Source organism: Harpia harpyja, chromosome 7 (assembly GCF_026419915.1).
Source record: "Harpia harpyja isolate bHarHar1 chromosome 7, bHarHar1 primary haplotype, whole genome shotgun sequence".
NCBI lineage: Eukaryota > Metazoa > Chordata > Aves > Accipitriformes > Accipitridae > Harpia > Harpia harpyja.
The window spans coordinates 6657518-6680838 of record NC_068946.1 but is presented as its reverse complement, the minus strand read 5'-3'; the positions used below and the strand labels follow the sequence as shown (position 1 = coordinate 6680838).

Here is a 23321-nt window from a genome sequence, read left to right as displayed (position 1 = left end):
GATGTGTGCTGAGCGATGGTGTGGCACGTACATTGAGATAACAAAGAAATGCAATGCCTCAATGCAGTATGTTTTGCTCAGCTGGACCGGGGCTATGGAATACACGGCTGCAAACATACAGGGCATCATAAAGGCATTAGGATAATACAGAAGCCTCCCTCATTGCAGAGTTCAGTATTAATAAAAAAATTGGCTGTGTAAAATTCTGAGGCCCAAGTCTGCCGCTTTCTGTCAGTAAACCACCTCTTTAAATTAACAGAAATCACCGATATTATAGGATTCAGATTTTCAAAATAAAACCAAGAAGGTATGATCTCAGAGGAGAAAAAAATAAGCACGTTAGAAGGGCCACACTGTAGCTAACTAATGTTCTCCATGCTTCATAATAGCATCCTCCCAAAAAACTACCATTACTATTTGTTTGTTCACTGAGAATATTCTTGAGTGTGTTCAAAGCACTTTTGTTTCCATTCCCTCTCCCCGAAGCAGGAATTCCCTCATAATTACCAGGCAAACAGAATAGTCCTCATGCTCAAATGATGTACTACAGGCAACAATCCAAGGAAATACTAGTTCTCCCTAAACGGTGATTTCAGGAAACTTCCTTTTGCAAAGCTGCCAGTTTCACTAAATAAAAAAAGAGGAAAAAAGAAAAAAAGAAAGAAAGAAAACAGATATTGATGTTAGATTTCTTCAGTACTTTACAGGCCTGGACAAAACCCCTGATCAATCTTTAGCAGCCTCAACACTTTAAGCCTGGAGCCACAGCAAAGGTGTTCAGCCCCTCACCTTCAAACCTCAGATTGAGATCTGTGACTCAATCTAGAATTTTAGAAATATCAAGTTTCTCATTTTAATGAAGTTAAACCTCTCCATTCTAAAATGAAAGGGGTTTTGCACACGAGAAATCATGAATGCATCGTTGTTTATACTGCTGTACTCAGACTGCCCATATTTGACAGCTCTGTTTGCATTTTGCAGCTATGCCAACCCAGCAAGCGTATTTTTTTTCCTGTTTCTATGTTTGTACTGCTTTGTGCACTCTGGCTGGAGTTGGCTGCCTGTCTTTTTAAACAGAGGCAGCTGCCAATGCAGATGTTCCAATGAGTACGTGCAACACGTGCTCCAAGCAAAGCAGCCACTTCCTAAAAACTGAAATGATCGGAGCTCTGCTTTTAAAGCAGCCTCAAAACACACCAGACCGTCTGAGAAAACACCATCCCCACTGAAACGTGCAAGGGACAGGGTCTCACCCACCGTTTTTACGGATTCCAGTGCCCCCCGCCCAATCGACCAGCTCGTTTGCAGGAAGAAGTTAAGGAAGTGCCTCGTCTGCTCCCCTTCACTAAGCTGGTTCACTGGCTCTATCTGGTCAGGAATTTCACACTTGATTTTAGCTCACGGTGTTTCTGCATGGCTCGCTACTGTCTTTGGAGAGCCGCACGGGAGTACAAAGCTTTCCGTGGCACGATGTGCACATCGAAGTCACGCCACAAAATTTGCTCCTCTATTTAGTACACGGTGGCATAAAGTTTGGTAGAATATAACTTGCTTTCCCGCACTCGGCTCTGCTACGATAACAGGAGTAAACTGCCACTGGAATTACGGAAAACTCCTCCAGGCCCGCTCCAGACCTTTTTTCCCCTCGGTGAGGTCACCCGGGCGGCAGAGACCAAACCTCAGCCGTGTGCTGACCTAAGGCTGGAGCTGCTGGCTGACACCCGCCGCTACGGCGCCGGGGGCGTCCCGCCCCTCCCTCTGCCGGCAGCGGGGCAAGGGCAGCGGCGGGCCGGAGCCGGGGGCCCGGAGCCGGGCAGGGGGGAGGCCCGGAGCCGTGGGCGGGCCGTGGCTTCCCGCCAAGCACCTCCTCAGGGGAGGGCGGTGCGACGGAGCTGTCGCAAAGCGCCGCGAAGCGCGGCGGAGCTGCCGCACGGCGCGGCGCGGCGCTTCCGGGCGGCGGCGATGGCGGCGTGAGGGTCGCTGCGCCGCGGCGAGGTCGGGGCCGGGGAGCGGCCGCTGTGGGCGCCGCAGGCCGCGGGACGGGACGGGACGGGACTCCCGCGCCGCCCATGTGGCTGCAGCAGCGGCTGAAGGGGCTGCCGGGGCTGCTCTCCAGCAGCTGGGCGCGGCGGCTGCTGCTGCTGCTGGCCCTCCTGCTCGTCGCCTACTGGTACCTGGGGGCGGCGCGGGCGCGGCGGGGCGCGGGGCGGGGGGCCGAGCCCCGCGGCGCCGCCGCCCTCTGTCTGCAGGCGGCCACGGGCGCCTGGCGGGCGCAGGCCGAGCGCGGCGATGCGCTGCCGCTGCCGGAGGAGGCGGCGGGGGGCGGCGGCGGCGGCGGGCCGGGGCCGGGCCTGGCGCTGGCGGGTAACGGCTTCCTGCTGCTGGACGTGGCCGCCGGGCGCCTCTGGGTGGCGGCGGCGGGATCCGGCGGCGGCCCGGCGCTCGCCACCGAGTACCCGGCGCTGGTGCGGCTGAGGGCGCTGGGCGGGCGCGGCGAGGCGCGGGCGGCGCTGGCGGCGTTGCGGGACGGCGCCGTGCGGAGGGTGCGGTGCGTTCAGACGGGGCCCGGGGCCGGCGCCGGGGATTGCGTGACGGTGCGGGAGGAGGTGGTGGCCCACCGGAGCCGGCCGCATCTCTACCTGCAGCGCATCCGCATCGCCAACCCCACCGAGCGGGTGGCCGCCTTCGAGGCCTCGGCCCCGGCTTCTGCGCCCTCGCTGGGCAGCCGCTTCGCCACCAGCCTGGAGAAGGTGGAGGAGCGGCAGTTCCTGCTCTCCTCTGGTCGCCTGCTGCTGGCCGGGAGCCCCAAGGTGGTGCTTATGGTGGTGGCTGCCAAGAAGCTCGTGAGCCGGGTGCAGGTGGCACCCAAATCCCACTTTGACGAAACCGTGCTCTCCGTGGTGTACACCTCGGAGCCCATCGAGGTCTCCAGGCTGGAGGAGACCTTCAGCAAGCTGAGGGAGTCGGCCAAGAAGGAGATGCTGGAGGTGATGCAGATGGGGGTGGAAGATCTTTTCCAGGAGCACCAACAGACCTGGTCTGACCTGTTCATTTCGGGTAAGGAGAGCGATGCTCAACTTCTTTAAAGGGTTGCTTTAGAGGGCAGCTGAAAGCTCGGTGACCTGGTCACTTGCTGTAAGGTCTCCAGGGGCTCCACTCTTCCTGACGGGTTTCTCTCAGGGGCCAGAAGGCACGTTGTGGGATAATAAAACAGCGTTCCTGGTTTGGAACACAGCGTACTTTACAAAAATGGACTATTCCTTACTGCATAAAAGAAATGGTAGAAGAACATTTCTAATCATAACTCTGGATGTGCTGGCTTTCATGTCTTCAGGAACTTTGCTGATTTGCCCAGCACGTCAGCTCTAAGTTGGAAATAGAGTTGACCTCTAGTGACAGTATAAAGGACAGATTTCTTCATGGAAGTTAAGGACTGTCCTACAAGGATGCTTTTTCTTAAGATTTTAATGGCCTTGCATAAAAGAGCAGCTGCCCAAGTAACGTAGAACTTGATATTTTATAGCCAGTAAAAAGATAAATGTTCCTTTGACAGATCATTCTTGCGGAGTCATGGTGACAGCTCCATAAGGCATCCGCATGTCAAACAAGCTTTGCCTTTAGCGGGAGCTTGGCTTTCAAACTTCAAGTAGCAAAGACAGCGTCTAAGAAAATGCAAGGAAGCGTTTGCACTTCAGTGTTTCATAGGCAAAGGTTTCTTAGATGTTACAAAGAATGCCTGTGTATTGAACCACGGCATGCGCATGTGATCTTCTTTTTCTCCTAGTTAGCATCATATTCGTGTGTGATCCTCTGACTCTTGGTTGTTTTCTTTAATTACAGGGGTTGAAATGAGAAAGATCACAGATTCGCATACACCATCCAGTGAGACTGTTAACATGACCCTCTACTATGTCCTGTCAAGCATGCCAGCTCCTCTGCTAGATCCACTCATTAGTGGCGAGGACAGAGAAAAGATGGAAGCCAGCTTGAACTATGCTGACCACTGCTTCAGTGGCCACGCGACCATGCATGCAGAGAACCTGTGGCCAGCAAAGCTGACCAGTGTCACCCAGATCTTGCAACTCTCAGACCTGTGGAAGCTAACTCTCCAGAAACGGGGGTGCAAGGGTCTTGTGGCAGCTGGAGTCCATGGACTTATGCAGGGAATGGTGCTTAGTTTTGGGGGTCTGCAGTTCACAGAAAACCATCTTCAGTTTCAGGCTGACCCTGATGTACTTCATAACAGCTATTCCTTACGTGGGATCCATTACAATAAGGACTTGATTAATCTAGCTGTTCTGCTGGATGCTGAAGGAAAGCCCTTCTTGCATGTGTCTGTGAAGTTCCAAGACAAGCCAGTTAGACTATATGCGTGTGAGGCAGGCTGTATGAATGAGCCTGTGGAGCTGACCTCAGAGGCACGAGGTCATACATTCCCTGTCATGGTGACTCAACCCATCACGCCACTGCTTTATATATCAACAGATTTGATCCACTTGCAGGACCTGAGACACACGCTCCATCTAAAAGCTATTCTGGCTCATGAGGAACACATGGCCAAGCAATACCCAGGCTTACCCTTCCTGTTCTGGTTCAGCGTGGCCTCCTTAATCACATTGTTTCACTTGTTTCTGTTCAAACTCATCTACAATGAATATTGCGGGCCAGGAGCCAAGCCGCTCTTCAGGAGTAAGGTATAAGGCTGCTGCTTTTGGCTGCTGTCCACTGAGTGTTGTCAACCTGATTTTCTGTCAGCTGTGCCTAGGGAGGTTCTGTCTTGGACTGTGAGGATTTTCAGTCTCTCTTGCAATAAGTGATCTGTGACCTCTTCTTGCAAGAAGTAGGATTAGGGCAGGGGTTGGAGCAGTAGGGCTCACAAACATTAGAAAAGGTAAATCCATCATCTGTCCTTCTTAAACGTTTGTGAGGCTGCAGATCAAGGCGGGCACAGTCCTTTTTCCACACACTGGTGTAGGACATTGCTTGTTTTTAAGCCAACAATTCCAGCTGTGTCACGAGATGATGTTTCTTGTTATGCAGTATTGGAATGCTTGTGAGTGAGCTGCTATACTTGCCTTTACTACCGTGTGGGAGACGTGCACACTTGTCTGCCTGGCTTGAACGTGTGATGTGTCATACAAGAACACACAAATGCAAGCTAGTGTTCTTAAGCGAAGGTGCTGACTTGTTCGGACTACTCGTAAGTGTTCACAGGTTTATAGATGCTGTGCAGTCCTCCATCAAACCACATTTACCACCATCATTTTGGGAAGGTGCTGAGTTAGCGTTTCTCCCATTCAGACAAAATACATAGCTGTGTTAAGAAGAGTACTGAGTGCTTTTTACTGTGAGTTGGAGGTTCTGACTTCAAGCTGTACTGCATCTCACTTTGGTGTAAAGAATTTGAAAGTCTTGTTTTGAGTTGCCTTAGAAAACTTAGTTGCTAGTAAAAACTTAGCACAGAATAGAAAATAGACAGTGATTTCTGCTCTTAGTACTGGTACTTTCTGTTTGCGTGTTGATATGGAGTGGAAATGAAAGATGTGTGAGCTAGCCATATTCTTCAGAGGCATCCCTCCTTAGGGTTGAACAGAGTTAAATGTAGCTTGCGTTTTTAAAAAAAAAAAGCGGGGGGGGGGGGATAAAAAAGGACATAGTTAAATAGAGCTGTTGGAGGAAAAGTTCTAGGTTTAGATTGCCCCGTTTTTCCAAATTATAAAAGCAAATTCAATTTTAGATGGCTAAGGCTGGGCCGAAGGTACTGGACTAAACTTGACAGTCAGTATGTAAGGGGCGTTTAAAGTGATTTGGCAATTTGTAACGTTGGGCACTGGAAATCAGGCCTGATCCCAAGCAGGTCTGAATACCTGTCATCCATGGAAAGAATGAGAGTGCAAGGTACTTGTGCCTCGACAAACTAACCTAGGAAGAGGTAAGATAGATATGTAAATCAAAGACAACTGCAGTTATAAGCCTATGATCATGATCAAAACCTTAGTGCAGAAGGAGGAAGTGGTCAGGAAGTAATTTCAATTACTGTGTATACAGCTGTGCCCTGACATGCATCCTGAAACGTGTCCTTGAGATTATAAAATTATGTCCTTTTTTCACTGCTGTCTATCTGGTTGCCTTTTTCATCTACAAGACTTGCCTTCTGCCTTTTACAAAATGACTTGTTAACCATTACTACAGGTAACTGTCCCTGACACTAGTCTCTGAAATGCCGCGAAGCTTCACAGCTACACGCCAGGGCTGATGTGACACCTCTTCCTTCTTGACACTGCAAAAAGCCTTGCAGTGTACAGCAAACAAGTCTGTTGCCTCGTCTTAATTGGACCTACTTAAAATGAAGATGATGCAGAACTTGATTCCAGAAACAGGGATGAAGTGGAAGCCAGCTGAAGCTCAAAATCTCTGTAGCAGTAAGCAAGATGAATGGTGTTGAAATAACACCCTGTTTCATTAATTGAATGGGAACATCCCAGTGTCCAAGTGAACTTAGTCCTGCTTTCAGCCTCCATTTGCACAAGACATCTGACAATTTTGCAGCTGAGAACAAGGACCTTTTGAAAGCAACAATCCTTTTGTGCCTTGTTAAGAGAGAAATGAGACTGAAGGTGTGGTTATTCAAGAGTTTATCCCAGAAGCTTGTGTAACAGATGTTTCTTTTTCCTTGTAAGCTGTTCAGTTCCCTAAGAGTAATCCATTTGGTGAAAATACTTGAAGATAGACTAAGTCCTTTGATATTTTGATTATTTTTTTTTTTTTAATTTTACAGGAACATAAAGTATGGTGATTCCCTTCAGAGAGTTAACTTAACTAGAAAACTTTAGTGTAACTTCCTTTCTGGTATACATTTTTTAATTTATTGCTTGGGGGGAGGGGGAGGATGTTGATAATTTTGCCTCCACTTCAGTTACAAGGCAGTCAATTGAACTGTAGATATCTAAGTGCTGGTAACAGGTTTTTCAGCCTTTATTACTGTAGAGTGCAAAACCAATTTAATGAAATTGTTTTCTGGATTTACACTTGGAAATGCTGATGTGCAGGTTTCCTAGTCTAAGCAGATTGAGACTTTGTGCATTGATTTGTTTTGGCTATGGGGGGAGATATCCCACTTTCTAGTGATTTAAAGGTCGTTTGGTTTTAAAATACCAAAGCTGTTGTTTCTAAATAAATATCTTTCAGTCTAATCTGATCACTAAAGTCTGGTTGGTGGTTTTTGGTTTGGTTTTTTTGTTTGTTTGTTTTTTTGTCTCTGTTCTCTCCTCCCCTTGCTCCCCACCCAGTTAAAACAAGCAGAGCCTTATGTTACATCTGTGGCCAGTATTGACTACAAAAGTGCTTGGATTGAAAGGAAATACAATGTGGAAAATAATACATAAATGGATCTAAGCTGGGAACAGACAATTTGGAAGGCACAATAAGAGGCACAAACATACAGGGTGGTGCTAAACTCCATTTCCCTGGCTCTGTATAACCTTGTTCCATCTTGAGGCATGCAGGCTAAGCTTTAGTTTTAAGAACACAGAAACAAACCCAGGGAGCAATCAATTAGCAGATTTAATGGTCATTCAGCAAGTAATGAATTTGGCACATTTGGTGGTCCCAATGAAAAGCTAGGGATTTAACTTTGATTTTTTAAATAGGTTACTGTCTAGTTTCAGATGAAAAACCTTCCTCAGAAAAGTAGATTTCAGTGTCTGTTACTTAGCTGCAGACCATTCCACTTGCTAATTGGTCTAGCACAGTTACTACCCTACAAGGGAATAAACTAAAGGTAGGGAGGCAATGGACTACATTATAAATTGGACAGTAAGTACATTGTGTATTGAGAGATTAGCTATTACGCTTTAACAGAACATACCAGAAGTTCCTGCTCTTTCTTACTGAAGTTCCATGAGCTGCTTAGTTTCTGTGAAACATCTGGCATGAAGATGATAAGAGGTTCCAGGGTGCTGTTTCCAAGCCACCATGGTATCAGCTGGAGGCTGAGCCTTTTGATGTTCACTTGCAGAACTGCCAACAGCATGATGCCCACTGAGTCCAAGAAAGACTATTTAGACCAGACCTGGAAAAGATGGATAAGCAATCGTTACATAAAGCAGGAGTGGAACAAAAAAAAACCCCAAAGTTTTGAGAGTGTTTTACATTAAAAATGTTACAATTCTTATGAGCGTTCCCCCCATATAATAAAAGAACTGTTTCAGAATTCCTTTACAAAGAAGAAAGGGAAAAAGAAAGAACAGAGTTTCTCTTTTTAGTGTGCAGGATAGCAGAAGGTCATATTTGTGAAATTGCAGAAATGCTTAAAAAACTAAACAAAATTCCATGTTTACAAGCGCACCCATAAAACAGGAAAGTTGAAATAGTAACTGAACATCCAAAATTTTTGCTTAATTTTTAGTTGGTATTCAGTGAAAATGATAGTCGCATGGAAGTTAACCTGAAAAGCATAGTATGTTGTTTAACTTGTAAATTCAGATATTAAGAAGAGAGCCAACTAATTAATGAAAAAAATTTTTAAAATCTCGATTCTGCACTCAGTTAATGCTGATTTATGCTTTTGTCAGATAATAAATACAAGATGCCAGAACAGAGTTTGGTTTATTTCATTTGAAATTCAGAATGCAGCTTTCTCAAGTGCTATTGTTTGGGTAGGATAATACATTCTTGAGAAGCAGACAAAACAACGAGGCATTATATATTTCTGCTTTCCACATGTGCGCTCCAGGCGTCTTTCATCCAAATCAGTACCTACTGCTGAATGGAAGCTATGAAAAATCAGGGATTTTGCTGCTTGTTAATACTGACATTAAACAATAGATTTATTTCAGCTTTTTTGAAACCTGTAGTTTGGACTGTATGTACAATGCAACTCTGGTTACAAAATTGGCATTATGATATTTGTTTCCATGCTATTAAGTTTGCTCCCTATGCATGACCTGGCTTATGCAATAGAGAAGTTTGTTTTTTAAATAACCAGTAACAGTTTTTCACGTGAAGCATAGGCAGATGGAAACGTGACAGGGGATGGAAAATTCCAGTGGTAGAAGAAAAAAACCAAAAGAGACACAAGGGTAAGTATTGATACCAACTCATCGATCTCAAATGTCTGGTAATAAATTAGGACAGTTTCTTCTGTGGCAGCAGCTCTGTAGTGGTCTAAATGCCAGCTCTTGCCTGGTTTGTCCTATTAGTGAAAATGGTTTACCCTTTTTCATTAACAAGCTCGCACTACATTATACCACAGATCAGCATGCTGATTTGGGGTGTAAAAATGCTCATTTGCAATGCTACAGGAACCCTATTCTCTTCCAGGGATGTGCTACTGATCTAACAATTAAAGGTAAATAGGAAAGAAATTAAATCTGGCTCACCGCACTACACCAGTGATTCTCCATCATCACAGACAGCTGGTTCTTTCTGTTGCTTGGAACATCTTCCACTTCAAAGTGATTACAGTTTGTTTTATTGAAGAAGGATGGCATGCTAAAACACACGCAACTTGATCTAGAAAAGAAGATACAGGTTTTCAGTCAGTGCAAAGTGGTAGTTGCCATTCAGTCACAAAACAAACCAGAACGAAATAAAATTTCAAGCAATCATAGAATCATACAATAATTAAAGCTGGGAGGGGGCTTCCGGAGATTGTCTAATGCAACCCCGCTGACATGTCTGAATCTATCACTGCCTGAGTATATCAGACACTGTTACTGCTGACATACCACCAAGTGTTAGAATAATTCATTTAACATTTTCCTTCCGAAAACACCTTTGTGATGAACTTTCAAGGCATTGGGAAAGCAAACAGCTACTACAGATAACATGCAACTCAGTTGGAATTTTTTTTAACCAAGTTGTTTATATAGCCTGGATCCAAGGTTCATTTAAACTGGTTTTTTTTAGGCACTTGTGCATATAAAAAATTATCCCACAATTGCACAAGTTTTCCATTGGTATCAGAATAGCAATGCATTTTAAGTCACATGTCCGAGAGATAAATGATAACATCTAAAATGGCTTGCAGAACGGAGCCTGCAGCATACAGCTAACTAGCATCATGGTTGGAGTCCTCTTTGCTGCGTTGACTCTGGCAGCTGCAGGTAAGTATCCAATTTCAGCATTAGTTTTAAAAGAAAAATGAATTAAAATCTAACAGCAACTTCCCTTTTTTAGGGAAATCAGACATTCTGCAACAAAGCAGAAAGAGATACAGCATAGGCAGTTAATAAAAAAGTTCTCTCAAAACAGTAACTAAGTTCTGTGCTATTCTGTTCTTATTTTAGGGGCTCAATTAGCATAACTGCTCTCAGCCTTTAGCAATTTCAAAGTTATTTTACTTAGCTTGAATACACTGAAATACAGTTAATCCACATCAAATTGTTGCATTGGGTAAGAGTTGCGTCTCAGCTGACACATGAGGATTTGGTTAAGCCAACTTGATTTGATTATCTGTCAGAAAAATGAAACCGCTCAAACAGGCTTTATATAACATTGGTCATTTGACTGATGGCTGATCTTCACTTGTATCACATTAAATCACAGCCCATATTTGTACCTTGAAATGTTCTGTACAAACACAGTCTATATTTAAAAAAACCCCAAAACCTCTCTTGCAGACTTTTTTTTAAACCTACTTTTAGGTCCTTGGAGTTAGTCCTAACATATGCTTGGTTTTGGGGAAAAGAACCTGTGAAAGGCAATTTCCAGAAAGCTGCCAGCAGGAAAGTGGACAGTTCTGCAGGGAATAGTCTTCCAGTCCATGGACTTCCCCATTGCTTTGAGGGAGGAGGAATCTTCACTGCTTATGTACTGGCCTCCTTGCTCCCTTGCATTTCTTTTGAATAGGCCAAGTGCTGTATAACTGCTAAGTATTCGTGCTACTGTGCCTTAACCTATTTGCAAACCTTTCCCTTTCTCTTTCCCACTCTCAAATGTGTGCATTTGACCACAGGTACGACATTGCTTTGATCAAACTCACTGAACACATCACCTTAAGTGACCACATTAAGCTGGCCTGCCTCCATTCTGCACAAAGCATCCTGTCGTCTAACACTGCCTGCTATGTGACAGAATGGGAAAGACTGCAGGGTAAGTACTTGGACATTTGCAAAATTGTGGAACAAAATCTTTCAGTACTGACTTCTCCTTTGAGACTGATTGCAAAAAGGCTGTTTATGGTGCTCAAGATCCCCTCAACCTCAATGTAGTGAGGTAGTTTATCAGGCCCCACTTCAGCCACACAGTATTCTTCCCTGCCTTTCGAGTTTATTTTGCTTGTAATGGGGCTAGTAATGCACTAGAGGGCCCTGTACTAAGGTTTTAGAAGCTATTGTAACACTAACATTAACTGTGTGGACTGATGAATTTGCTAATCCTAACATACTCTGCTGAATAACTGAAAAGACACATAAGGGAATAGTTGTAAAGAGAATAAAATCTCAGAGACTTCAGCAAAAGTGTCAGCTTGGCTCAAGAGGCAACTCCTAGAGTGATAAGTAAATTGCAAACTCCTGAACAAAGAGCAGCCCTTTATTCCTCTAATGAGACATTTTAAGATGGAACGGAAATTGTTAGTCAGTTAAGGCTTTTTTTTTTTTTTTTTTTTTTACATAAATACAAAAGAATGGAGCTAAGGAATGGATTATACAGCTTTTCCTTTAATACAGCCCCTGTGGAGTTTCTTACCTGGAAGGATAGTACCCAGGTCCTGGGAGAAACTTAACAATGCAGTTTTGTTCTTTTCTCAGTGCCAGCTGGTACCATGACTCCTTTGTTTCTATTCCCTCCCAGCAAATGGAGCTCTTCCAGATGACCTGCAGCAAGGCCTTTTGCTGGTGGTGGATTATGCAACTTGTTCCAAGCTTAGCTGGTGGAGAAGCACAGTGAAACCCACCATAGCTTGCTCCAGTGGGGATGGAGTCAACTGCAGTTGTAATGTGAGTCCAGAGAACACTGCTTTTAGAGCTTGGTTTCAGACACAAACAGGCCTGACGGGAAGGAAAGCTTAAAAAAACAAAACAAAACAAAACAAGGAGGAGCTATTCACACTATGACGGCCATTAACTATGTTCCCCCTTCCTTCCAGGGGGACTCTGGTGGCCCAGTGAACTGCCAAAGAGCTGATGGCAGGTGGGAAGTACATGGTACCATCAGCTTTGGCTCTGCTTTTGACTGCAGCTATTATCACAAGCCTTCTGTCTTCACTTGGGTCTCTGGTTATAACAGCTGGATCAAGCAGGTAAGGTTCTAGGTATTGCTGCTAGAGAATAGAGTCACTTAGCTATTTCTGATGTTCTCTCTGATTGAGATTTCTGCCGCCTACTCAGGGAGCTGTATCACTTTTGATTCAAATGCTGCTTTACATACAAGTAACTTCTGTAGACAAGCCCTTACCAGTGCAAAACCAGTCTCTGCAGCAAAAATAAAGTATCCTTCTCTTAAATGATTATCCAAATTATTTTGACTTTTAAATAAATGTCGATGTTTAGGAATGCATTCTCCTTTTATACTAGAGCTATACTTACAGTCATAAAGATTTTACTGGTATGACTTCAGAATTAATTACTCAAATTTGTATTCATCAATAATACTGACTGTTGCAATTGCATCCTAGAAGGCAGCACATGCTGCTCAAGTCTGGAACATCAATTATTTTTTAATTTAATATGAACTGTAATCTAAAAAGTGACTGTGAAGCAAAAATCTTATTTCAGTTATTTAAATCCTGCATCTTGGATGAAACATATACTATCCACAAATTCCTGGGTCTCATGATCTGATTTTTCACTTGTTTTACATTTTTGTAGGTTATGGCAACCAACTAATCCAAAGAGAACTGGATGATAGATGCCAAGAAGGAAAACAGTTTGAATAAAGTCATAATCATGACACCTTTGATCACAAAGAGCTGGGAAATTATGCCTTTAACAACACAAGTATTATACCCAACCATACCGCAATAAACACTATTTTTCACAAGATGAAAGAAAAACACGTGTCCCTGTCACTTCTTCCCGGGTATTGTCAAGACCAGAGCCCGTATTTAGTGATAATGCTGGAGACCTTTTACAGCCTTTCCCCTGCCTTGGGCTGGGGCTTGCTACCCTCACCTGGGGGAAGATGTGAGCCTGCTGTGAAGAGGCTGGGCAGTAGGAAGAGTTAGAGAGCCACAGGAAGAACTCTGGGCGAGTAGGGGCTGAGAAAGCGAGGCACTGGCAGGGCTGAAGGCAGCAGGCAGGCAGGCAGCTGTCGGGACCCGTAAGTCTGCAAGCGGGACTCACCAGAGCAAGCAGTGGCAATGCCCAGCAGGAAGGCAGCACGGGTGCAAGCAGGTCCATGCAGGTGAGTGTGGGAACGCTGCAAAATGCTTTTATAGAGAGGTTTTTAACACCCTGTGATCTTGGGACCTAGCAAGGGGAAGGGTAAAATCCAGCAGCGACTGCCGGCAACACCTCTGCAGACCTATCTCCTTCACGTCCCTGTTGCTCGTTTTTAAGTCATTCAGATGCCAGGTGAAGACCTCTGAACTGTCACTGTCGGCTGACACACAGAAACAGATGGGGATTTTTTGCAAAGCACAAGCAGAATCACCACCTTTTAGCCTGGTACTAAATTAAAGCCCCTATTTATATTTCTTTCATTGTAATAAAAGGTAGTCAGTATAAAATCAAGGTGGATTTTTGTTGTGTTTTTCTTCTCCCTCCTGGCACATATTTAGGTATATTAAAGAGTAAAATGATTGATTAAAAACAGAGGACAAGTGACTCAAAAATAAGCAGTAGATACAGCAAGGAAAAGATTGGAAGTTCGTTGTGAGAACGTAAGTGCATCTGGGTTCAGAAATAAATTTTTCTAGGCTTGCAATTCCTTTCAGTCAGACATTTTGCAGTTGTTACCTTTGGATTGAAAATAAATAAATATATATATTTTATTAAACATAAATTGTATTAAATAAATAAGAGAAAACATGGCTGTTTATCATCTTTGGGGGCTGTACTTTTATTTTCTTCTACTTTACAACCATTGACCACCATTCTGCTGCAAAGAGCTCCGCAGGAACTTGTTTTGCCTAATATCAGCCTCTGCTGAGAAATAGCAGGCTTTACTGGGTTTTTATTTATCTTGTTAGAAATGTAATTTCACCTATCTGAAAGAGCAGAGGATCTGAGGAGGGCTTTTTTCAACCACCTCTACTAAGCAGAGCAAAAGAAAGAAGGAAAAAAAAAAAAAAGGACTGAGCTGAATGGACTGATCAGCAACACAGTCCCCTGGTTTGTTCTTCATCAGTGGAAATAAAGGTTACCCAGTCATTCAGGAGTTGCCAGCTTCAGCATAACATCCTGAGTGGTTTTCATGGGTATTATTAATGTAAGATTGTAAAGGATTGATTAATAGTTCTGAAAATGAAAATTGTTAGAGGTTACTTTGCTGTATGGAGCAAGGATGTCAGTTAAGTGCAGCATGAAAGATAAGGACAGAAAAGGTAATCATGAAGCTCAAACAGTAAAAATTGGATATGCATATGCTTCTGTCAAAACTGAAATCTCATTCGTTTTCCTTTTGAAATATTTAGACAATATTGTGGAAACGTCTGAGCTCATTTGAACATATCAACACAAATTATTCATCATCTGCAAATTCCTATTAAGAACAAATTCTAAAAGTTTGATTAAAAAAATTCAACAGTTCCAGTCTGTGATCACTGGAGTAAGTAACCCATCTTTTTATGGGCTTCCTTAGGATTTGGATAGAAGTACCATAGAGAATAAAATGTACAGCAAATGATTTTATCAGTCTTAATACTCACAGAAAAACTGTATGATTTCATTCATGTGTTTTTGCAGCTCTGGGTGAGTCATGGAAACAGTCTCCTTACTACACCTTTTCTTTTAAAATAAAAGGTCAGGTGGAACAAAATATAATAAAGTATGTCTTTCAATAACATTCACCTAATGCATGTTCCCTGTACTTTGTTTCAAAATGCATGTGAATTGTTAAATATCACTAATAGCTCCAGTTATGTTTTCAGGAGCTGCGAGAAACACCCCAGGGACACCTTTATTTATTTATTTATTTGTTTGGTTTTTTAGATGTTCTCCCTCCTCCAATGGTGGTGGTAGAAAAACAGTTCAAAGGATTTTGACAGCATGCATGGTCTCCCTCTGCAGCCTCCTTGGAGCCATTTCTTTTGATTTGAGCAACAGCTTGGAAATATGGAGAAACACAGGGAAAGCCCTTCAGGAACTTGCCTCCTGTGAAAACCTTTGGGCTGTTCGCCTCATCTATCTCCTGCAGGAAGAAAGGCACAGCTGGCTGTTCCCAGCAGCAGACAAGAGGAATAGATCATTTCATGCTCAGTTACTGGGGAATTTAAACTCCCTCTGTAAGGCAAGTGAAGCAGAACTGTATTGTGAGAATTGCCAATGCAAGAAGGAGAAAGTCTCCATTTGCAGATTTTACATCCTTGACATGAGACAAAAATTAAATAGCACAGGGGATACTGAAGCCAGGCAGGTGCTATCCAGAGTGATCTCTGAACTGCTGGAGCGTTTCAGTAGTCCCCAGGAAGACCTCAAAGCTATGAGATACAATCCTGACTGGGCAGACATAGTAGCTTTTAAACTCATCCTTCAAATAAGAGAAGCCATGCTTAAAGCTCATTGGATGCCAGCATCTACAAGCTTTCAAACAATATTGCATCAATTTTTTGCCATTCTGAACTATGCTATCTTCTCATCAGAGATTGTACATAAGTGCTGGATGGATAATGTTAATCTATCACTTCATTTCACCCACTATGAAGGAATCTCTTTTTTCATCCCATTCCTGGGTTCAGATGAATTTGTGTCCATTGAAGCCTTGGTAAAGGGACTGCATTTTGCACAGAGCTGCCTACTACAGAAGGGACAGGAAAAATTCATCAAGAAATCTACAAAAATCCTGTCCACAATGAGCCTTAAGATCAGTCTGTTAGTGATAGCCTGCCTCATTTACCCCATAATCCTGATGTCCTTCAAGCAAATGACAGATTGGATACACAATTATGCCAGGAACCTCAAAAAAAAGACAGAGGACTTGAAAAGGGAGAGGCGGCTAGCTGAGGACCTCTTACACCAGATGTTGCCAAAATCTGTGGCCAAGCAGCTAAGGAAATGCCAAAAAGTTGAGGCAGAAAACTATGATCAGGTTAGCAAATGGAAAGGATGCTGTCACCAAGGTTAAAGCATTCACCTAAAAAAGCACCTACCTTGCCACTCTTTTGAGGAACCTGGTTTTGCACCCATAGTTGAGTGTGGATGGAAATCCAAATATTCATGATGGGTTTTGGAAAGAGCTGTGCAACCTGCCATGAAGCACTTAGGCTGATGGGGAAGGAAGAAAAGCTGAAATTTCCAGAAGTGTAGCTTTAGATGTCAAAGATCCTATATTGGCAAGTTGTCTTCTTCAGGCTTAAGAGCCTACTCATGAAAGCCAGCCAACATCATGAGATCACGAGTACATAGGAGCAAGAAATTAGTTTCCTCCTTGTAAAATGGGAAAAATCCCCCAAAACCAATATAGGACAAACCCTGTCTGTACTTGTCAGTATGATTCCATAAACATAACTGAAAAGAGAGCATGGGACTTAGAGAAGGACGAGGGGGACAGATGATCTCGTAGCCTCAAGTGTGTAACTGTAACGAAGCCGGCCCACATAAAAACAAGGGCAGAGTTTGGCCAGGCACCCATTTATTTACAGCTCTGCCTCACAGCATGCATGCTGCTGTCAATGCTGAATTTAGCAGCTGTGCTGCATAGCCCATAGCTAAAATCCTCATGCTACAGTAATAGCAATTCTATTCACTCTTTTTCCCCTGGATGCTCTGTTACTTTCAGCTGTGAAACACAATAATACATGTTTGCATTTAATTTGTAGGTGTCATTATCGAAACAGCAACCTGTAATCGCACAATTAATTACAATTCACAATAGCCATGACATCAAAAGTAGCTGAACCAAGGCAGGGAGTGAAAAGGTGGCTCTTCTGGATTAATTGGTATTACCAAGGATGAATAAAAGAGCAATTTTAGTTTAAACACTCACACAGTTCAGGCAGCACAGAGAAGAAACACTTAATTCTTTGCCAACAGCTATAACACACATTTCCCTTTCTCAATTCAGTTATTATGGTTTCTGTTGTTCTTTCTTTTATAAATTTGATTTTTTGAAAAAGTTAATTTCTCTGTAAATTACTTAATCATAACAAAGATAAACATCATTTGAAGAGAAACAAAATCCAGTTAGTATTTCCTAATTCAACAAGAGCAGAGACAGCAGTTGAGTTTTTATTTTGCAGTTTGTTCAGATACCTAGTTTTGATCTCTACCACAGTTTAAAATCACTTTAAAAGAAAAATCAGGCCCTGCTTCTGTAAGAAGTCTGTTGATCACTGCTCACAAGATTCAAAGCATTTGACTTTCAGTCTCCCATCTAGCACAAAGTATTCAGAGAAGTGCAGATGATAAACTTCGGAGATAAGCATGATTTTAGCTGTCAGAGTAATACAGAACAATTCAGAGCCAAAGCTTGCTAATGTAGGATTGTATCTATTCAGTTCTGCAACACTGGTTCTATATGCAGCTTGTGCCTTAGGCTGTTCTGCTCAGAATTTCACAAATCCCCAAACTCTTCAAAGACTCTGCCATTGTTGCCTGGAGACCTTAGCTTCACACTTTCCTTCTCCCTGTGACAGGTGACTATCTTTTTCTCGGACATTGTGGGGTTCACAAGCATTGCTGCCTCCTGTACTCCCTTGCAAGTTGTTGAGATGCTCAACAATCTGTACATCTGCTTTGACAGCAGGATTGAGTCTTACGATGTTTACAAGGTGAGTACAAACCTGCAGGCAAGGAATCTGGAAGTCACTGAAATCTTTCTTACTTTGTTCCCCAGTGAATATTAAATACGCCAGGCCAGCTGGCCAAAAGCCATGAAATCCAAGACCTGCCACTGCACAGGGACTACACCGCAGCTTGGAAAGTGGTGGACAGCTGAGATATATTTTATTCTGATCTCCTTTTGAAAGAAAAGCTTGGTGCCTGCCACTGAGTGACACATGCCCCTTCCCATCAGGTGGAAACCATTGGTGATGCGTACATGGTAGTGAGCGGCCTGCCAGAGAGGAATGGCACCAAACACGCTGACGAGATTGCCAAAATGTCTCTGGATCTGGTGGCAGCAGTTCGTCAGGTTGTGATCCCTCATATGCCAATGGGCAGACTGCAGCTGCGGGCTGGGATACACACAGGTATGTGGGCTGAGGTGGAGGCATGAGAAAAAGAGACTATAACACAGTCTAATTGTGTGAGGAGAAAAGAATTCTGCATTCCTGTACAAGCCCTTGTCTCCCTGCAGGACCTCAGGATAAGTATTTCTCCCGCTTCCAGCAGTAACAGTGGGGTAAAATGACTTCTGCTTGCATCGGTGTGGAAAAGGCTGTGAAACAATTTAGTATTGGCAAAGTGCATCTTCCCCTGATATCAGCACCAATTAGCTTCAGCTAATCAAATCGTGACTTCTCTCCTTAAGTAACTACTGTGCAGCCAGGCCATAGATGCACTGAGTATTCCCAATTCCCATTGCTCTCTGAGGATCCAGAGCGACTAGCAAAGGTGTCTGCATTTGGCATCTCCCTGCCCTTTTTCCACTTGTTTCTTATTGGGGTCTCTCTGCCTTGTATTTTCTCAGGACCCTGTGTAGCTGGAGTTGTGGGGTACAAAATGCCTCGTTATTGCCTTTTTGGGGACACTGTAAACACAGCCTCCCGCATGGAGTCCACCAGCTTGCGTAAGTGACTTGGGCACAAACTGTGTGTTCCTTACGCACCAGTCAGGCTCACACCTGCACTCTACATCTCTTAAGTACTACAGTGAAAGGAAAACCCCTAACACGCCCCACATTGGTCAGGGCCAAGTGTGAAATAAGGTTCGTACAGGAGAAGGAGTATTCTCTGCGGCATATACCAGGCTAGAGAACTAATTACCATAGACTTAAAGAACCAGCACATGCATGACCTGCAATCCTCACTATCCCTGTATATCCACTAGTTATCAAATAAGCATGAGAAACTCTTGTGTATTCATGTGGGCAAGTAGAGTCACATCCCTTATGCCATTTCTGGAAAGTGATTGGAAATAAGAAGAGAAAGAGGGTGACAAAAGCCAAATAGCACAAGGTAAGCTGAGTTTGATTTTAAGGACTTTAACACAAAGGCATTAGGAAGAAACACCATAGCTACATAGAAGAGGGCAGTGCATGTTTTCTTGGTCCAGCCTTTTGTACTGCCTTTGCTACCAATACCACCTATTTTTACTGCTGTACAATGCCGTTGTGCATATACCCAGTGCAGCACTGCGCAGTCGTGTCAGTGGGTCAGTTAACCTGCTTAACTGCTTCTATGTTTTAGCCGACATCTGTGTGCGGTGTCACAGAGTCCTCAACCAATGCTTAAGGCATCTTCCCCTTCTTTGTGCTTCTTCCTCAACCTGACATTTTCCAAAGAAGAGGTGGAAACACTGGGCTGATAAATGCAGGAGGGCTGGTGTGTGGTCTCTGGGAATAGGGGAATCATTCATTTCTAATGCTCTCTTCTGAATCCTAGCACAGAAGATCCATATCAGTTCCGCTACATATGATGCCCTTCTCACAGATGATGCATATGAAATTGAACTGAGAGGAGAAATTGAAGTCAAGGTAACAGCTTTTCTGTAACTTTGCAACAGTAAAGGCGTTTAATGAGATCGGAAGGAGATATGATAGATTTGGCCATTGCTCTTCTGTGAATTGCAAGTCAATTTTTAACCACGGCCCCACGGTTCTTTTGCTAATTCAGTTGGAAGTGGCTATACATTACTCCTCCTAACTGACAAAAAAGTGTTCCTGTGTGCTTTGAAATACAGCTATGTCTGCACCTGCATGGAACCACATGAATATGGGTGAAAGTGTTAGGATTCAGGTACCAAGACATATAGGGTGTAAGGCTGATTTTAAACCCTTAGCAACACTGCCAGTGACCAGCAAAATGCCTTTCTCTGAACGGAAAGAATTATTAGCACCCAAACTGCATATAAATTACAATTCTTTCCCCAAACAGCTGCCACTTATGAGAGAAGGAGAGAGAACAAATGCAGCACAGGTAGCAGCCCTGGCCGTAGTGATTCTCTGCTCTGCTTCATATCCCATGAAAACAGCTGTTTTCTGCTCTCTCCTTTTCTTGTCCAGGGCAAAGGGAAAATGAAAACCTACTGGCTTCTTGGTAACAAGAACTACGGTGTCCAAAATGACAGCCTGGTGTGTCACTGGAATCCAGCAATCTCCAAGAAAAAGAAGATGGAAAGTAGCCAGGGATCTGTCCAACAAGTAAGGAGGTGGAGGTGTAGCAGAGTGAGACTTCTTAGATAATGAGCCATTCACTAAGGGCTAAGACATGTAGTAGAACTTGCACCTTTGTCCTGCACATAGAAGGCTCTGCTGTGTACAAATACAAACTCTAATGTGTATTCCTCTCTGTCAATAGCATAGTGCAGGCGCTGTGGGAGCAGCACTGGCCGAGCAGAGCCCTGCAATGCCCTGGGATGAGCTGAGCCCTGACAGTCACACTCAAGGGAGTTCCAGACCAGCCTGGACTCCTGAGAGTGCCACCCATGGCACGAGCCAGAAGCAGAGGGATGGATTTCATCAAAGCTCCCACCAGAGCCTGCAGGAGAACCTCACTTCGCTGAGCTCACCTGCTTTGGGGGAAGGTGACAAAGGTGCCAGTTTAGAATACAGGGCACAGCTTGGAGACCATGGTATTAAAGCAATACGGAAAAATGAGTTTCTCCCAGGTTTTGTAGATGAGATGTGACAGGATAAGAAATGACTGGACTGCCCCAGGCACACACAATTCTTTTAAATAACATTCTCTTTTTGTTCTTAGCCATAATTCACATTTTTAACTAGTAAGTTTACTTGGGAACCTAAAACACTAACAGAAATTTAGAAAGGTGTCTCTAAACAAGGAGAAGTTACAAAAGTGTAGGTGGAGTTCCATCAGGAGCATGAATGGTACATAAAAGATGTACAGCAATGTGACTCCTTTCACTCCAGTAAAGCTATTCTAGATTTATATTTGTAGGTGACACAGAATTTAACCATCGAGGTCCAGACATAGTGAGGACACTTTCAGAAACTGAGCCAGCTTATTTCAAGCTAGTCTGTACATCTCTCCAGTAAACTATCGCTTGCAAGGCATGTATAACTGTAGGTAGTAGGAGAGGGAGTAGTGACACCCTGATGGAGGACAGGTAAATAACTCTTTCTGATCATTGTTTCAGAGATACAAATGAAGTGGGAACAATATTAAATTACTTCTATTAAGTGTCTGCAGCACTTCGTCTTTCCAGCTCTTCTCCACTACACTACTTCTCCAAACGTGTATTTTTTCCCTTATCCAACCACCAAGGGGGTTGATGGTGAGACAAAGACGCAGTCTAACTGTATAGAAGACATAAAGAGGACAAGCTATTTCTCCCATCAAATTGTAATTTGCTTTTCTTTCCTTGTTGGAGGAAGAGACGCCTCTGCAGTGATGAGCAGAGCATAGTAAAATCCTCTTCAGAGAAATCAAAGCAAACTGAATTACTTCCTGACATTGACAATTAGTAACTCTAAGCGGAGTTCAATTCATTTGTAAGTGGGCTGCACATATTTGTTGTCATTAACCCTATCCTGCTAGCCGCCTTCTTTGAGCAATTCCAGAGTGAGGGAACCATTCTGATGGGAACAGAAGCACAAGTGTAGGGGAGAGGGGGTTTGGCCTGTCTCCTCTCCCAGTCGACAGGTTCATGTAAAGCATTACTACTGCATAAGAGAAAGATCTTAGCCGATTAAAGTTCTTTTTAAGGGAGGCAAGGCAGTGCTTAATGGTTGCAGAAGGCAACAAAAATAAAGGTATGTATTTAAGAGGAAGTCCAGCTTGGAAAGCTGCAATTGGTCTTTGTTTTTAGGTTGTTTTTTTTCCCTGAAATAAAAGTAGCTTTATGAACTTCAAAGGAAGCTGGTTGGGGTATCTCTTTGTCATTCACTTGGCTAGTAAGAACCACTGAAAAACCTCATATAAGTCGTCTCCTTACAGAAGGAAAGCCAAGAGCTGCTCCTTTCAGTCAGCTCAGAGAAAGTCACTGTAGGAGTGTCTGTGTAGCTATATGTAAAGCAAGCTTAGCCTGAGGTGATGAGGTTAACTTGCTTTCAAGGGCTGGGGGTCTCTGAAGGTCAGCTAAAGAACTATTCAGTCTTGCAGATAAGTAAGCCAAACCTGGAGGCTGAAATATTCACAATAAATGTAATATGCATGTTTCTACATGAAAAAGAATGAACCACAGAACTAACTCTATCACTAGTGTCTTATGAATCAAAATCAAGTGTTGTTCTAAAAATATATTCACCAGTTCAAGCAGGAACTATTTCAAGCAAATTCAGTGGTTCAACTCATGCAGGATTTTGCTTCAATCATCACAATGGTTGCTCCAGTCTCACAACTTATAAACACCTAAAAAGATATTTTGCCCATCTCAAGCACAACCTCCCTTCCCATCTCCCCACATCTCAGAACTTGTCTACATAGAATATTTACATGGGTGCAAATACAATCTAATTTCTCTTAAAAGATACCTGCAAGCATGTGGTTAAGATTTTCCCATTAAGGTAGCTGGTAAGTTGCTCCAATACTATCACACCAAAGAAAACAAATGTAAATCATATTATAGCAAGCTGCATCACAGAAAGCCATGAGGAATACAAATAAAACACTTAAAACCCCCACTCTTTAAAGTCAGCCTCTTGAATCCAAGGGGATGATGGTGTGTTGGTTTTTTTAAATGCTTGATGATGCTGTTGCTGGAGGTGTGTGGAAGCTGCACAAGCATGCTCACACAGCATTAAACAAACACAAAATCGCATGTACTGAAAAACACATATATAAATCTGGTTGATGCCCAGTATGGATACTGAAAGGCTGGAATCCTTTCATCTGGTTCCTGTCAGCACTCAGCAAGTGGGATCAAACATGGAAAAAAAAACAGGAAAAGGGGGACAGAGACAAATGTTGTTGAAGAGCCATGACTTTCAAGACGGTGAAGGAAAATGCCTCAGGTGCACATATCCCCTCACAAGCAGGCATGAAAGGAACACCACTGGGGAGAGGGACAGCTGGGTACCGCAGGGCAGCTCAGAGCCACAGGAGCCCCACACTGTCTCTAATTGTTATGAAAATCCTGGGTCAAGATCAGAGGCAAATT

At 43.5% G+C, this 23321-nt stretch overlaps 3 protein-coding genes and 1 long non-coding RNA gene across 4 annotated transcripts; 3 read left to right on the top strand and 1 right to left on the bottom strand.

Annotated features, from left to right (window-relative positions):
• The first annotated feature begins 1949 nt into the window (after window positions 1-1949).
• KIAA2013 (KIAA2013 ortholog) lies at window positions 1950-7198 on the top strand. Its single transcript, XM_052792851.1, has 3 exons — window positions 1950-3057; window positions 3841-4694; window positions 6193-7198. Exons 1-3 carry the CDS (start codon window positions 2070-2072, stop codon window positions 6217-6219), a joined length of 1869 nt encoding a protein of 622 aa, XP_052648811.1. The 5' UTR covers window positions 1950-2069; the 3' UTR covers window positions 6220-7198.
• Window positions 6753-9598, bottom strand: LOC128144275 (uncharacterized). Its single transcript, XR_008236022.1, has 2 exons — window positions 9381-9598; window positions 6753-8071 (listed from the first exon to the last, which is right to left on the bottom strand). It is a non-coding gene; the product is annotated as an uncharacterized LOC128144275 (long non-coding RNA).
• Window positions 9599-9797: 199 nt separating this feature from the next.
• LOC128144274 (chymotrypsin-like elastase family member 2B) lies at window positions 9798-13041 on the top strand. Its single transcript, XM_052792858.1, has 4 exons — window positions 9798-11094; window positions 11797-11942; window positions 12092-12244; window positions 12813-13041. The coding sequence occupies exons 1-4, from the start codon at window positions 10938-10940 to the stop codon at window positions 12828-12830; spliced, it is 474 nt and encodes a 157-aa protein (XP_052648818.1). The 5' UTR covers window positions 9798-10937; the 3' UTR covers window positions 12831-13041.
• Window positions 13042-17382: 4341 nt separating this feature from the next.
• On the top strand, window positions 17383-21965 carry LOC128144578 (atrial natriuretic peptide receptor 2-like). The gene is made up of 6 exons (XM_052793557.1): window positions 17383-17872; window positions 18118-18292; window positions 18733-18831; window positions 19646-19737; window positions 20266-20403; window positions 20561-21965. The coding sequence occupies exons 1-6, from the start codon at window positions 17813-17815 to the stop codon at window positions 20888-20890; spliced, it is 894 nt and encodes a 297-aa protein (XP_052649517.1). The 5' UTR covers window positions 17383-17812; the 3' UTR covers window positions 20891-21965.
• The last annotated feature ends 1356 nt before the right edge of the window (window positions 21966-23321 follow it).

Excerpts from the sequence above, each read along its gene's own strand:
- KIAA2013 (XM_052792851.1), top strand. The coding sequence starts at position 2,070 with ATGTGGCTGCAGCAGCGGCTGAAGGGGCTGCCGGGGCTGCTCTCCAGC. Across the intron at positions 3,058-3,840 it reads GTCTGACCTGTTCATTTCGG|GGGTTGAAATGAGAAAGATC; the intron begins GTAAGGAGAGCG and ends CTTTAATTACAG. Across the intron at positions 4,695-6,192 it reads AGCCGCTCTTCAGGAGTAAG|GTAACTGTCCCTGACACTAG; the intron begins GTATAAGGCTGC and ends CCATTACTACAG.
- LOC128144274 (XM_052792858.1), top strand. The coding sequence starts at position 10,938 with ATGTGTGCATTTGACCACAGGTACGACATTGCTTTGATCAAACTCACT. Across the intron at positions 11,095-11,796 it reads AGAATGGGAAAGACTGCAGG|CAAATGGAGCTCTTCCAGAT; the intron begins GTAAGTACTTGG and ends ATTCCCTCCCAG. Across the intron at positions 11,943-12,091 it reads GAGTCAACTGCAGTTGTAAT|GGGGACTCTGGTGGCCCAGT; the intron begins GTGAGTCCAGAG and ends CCTTCCTTCCAG.
- LOC128144578 (XM_052793557.1), top strand. The coding sequence starts at position 17,813 with ATGCTCAACAATCTGTACATCTGCTTTGACAGCAGGATTGAGTCTTAC. Across the intron at positions 18,832-19,645 it reads CATGGAGTCCACCAGCTTGC|CACAGAAGATCCATATCAGT; the intron begins GTAAGTGACTTG and ends TCTGAATCCTAG. Across the intron at positions 19,738-20,265 it reads GAGGAGAAATTGAAGTCAAG|GGCAAAGGGAAAATGAAAAC; the intron begins GTAACAGCTTTT and ends TTTCTTGTCCAG.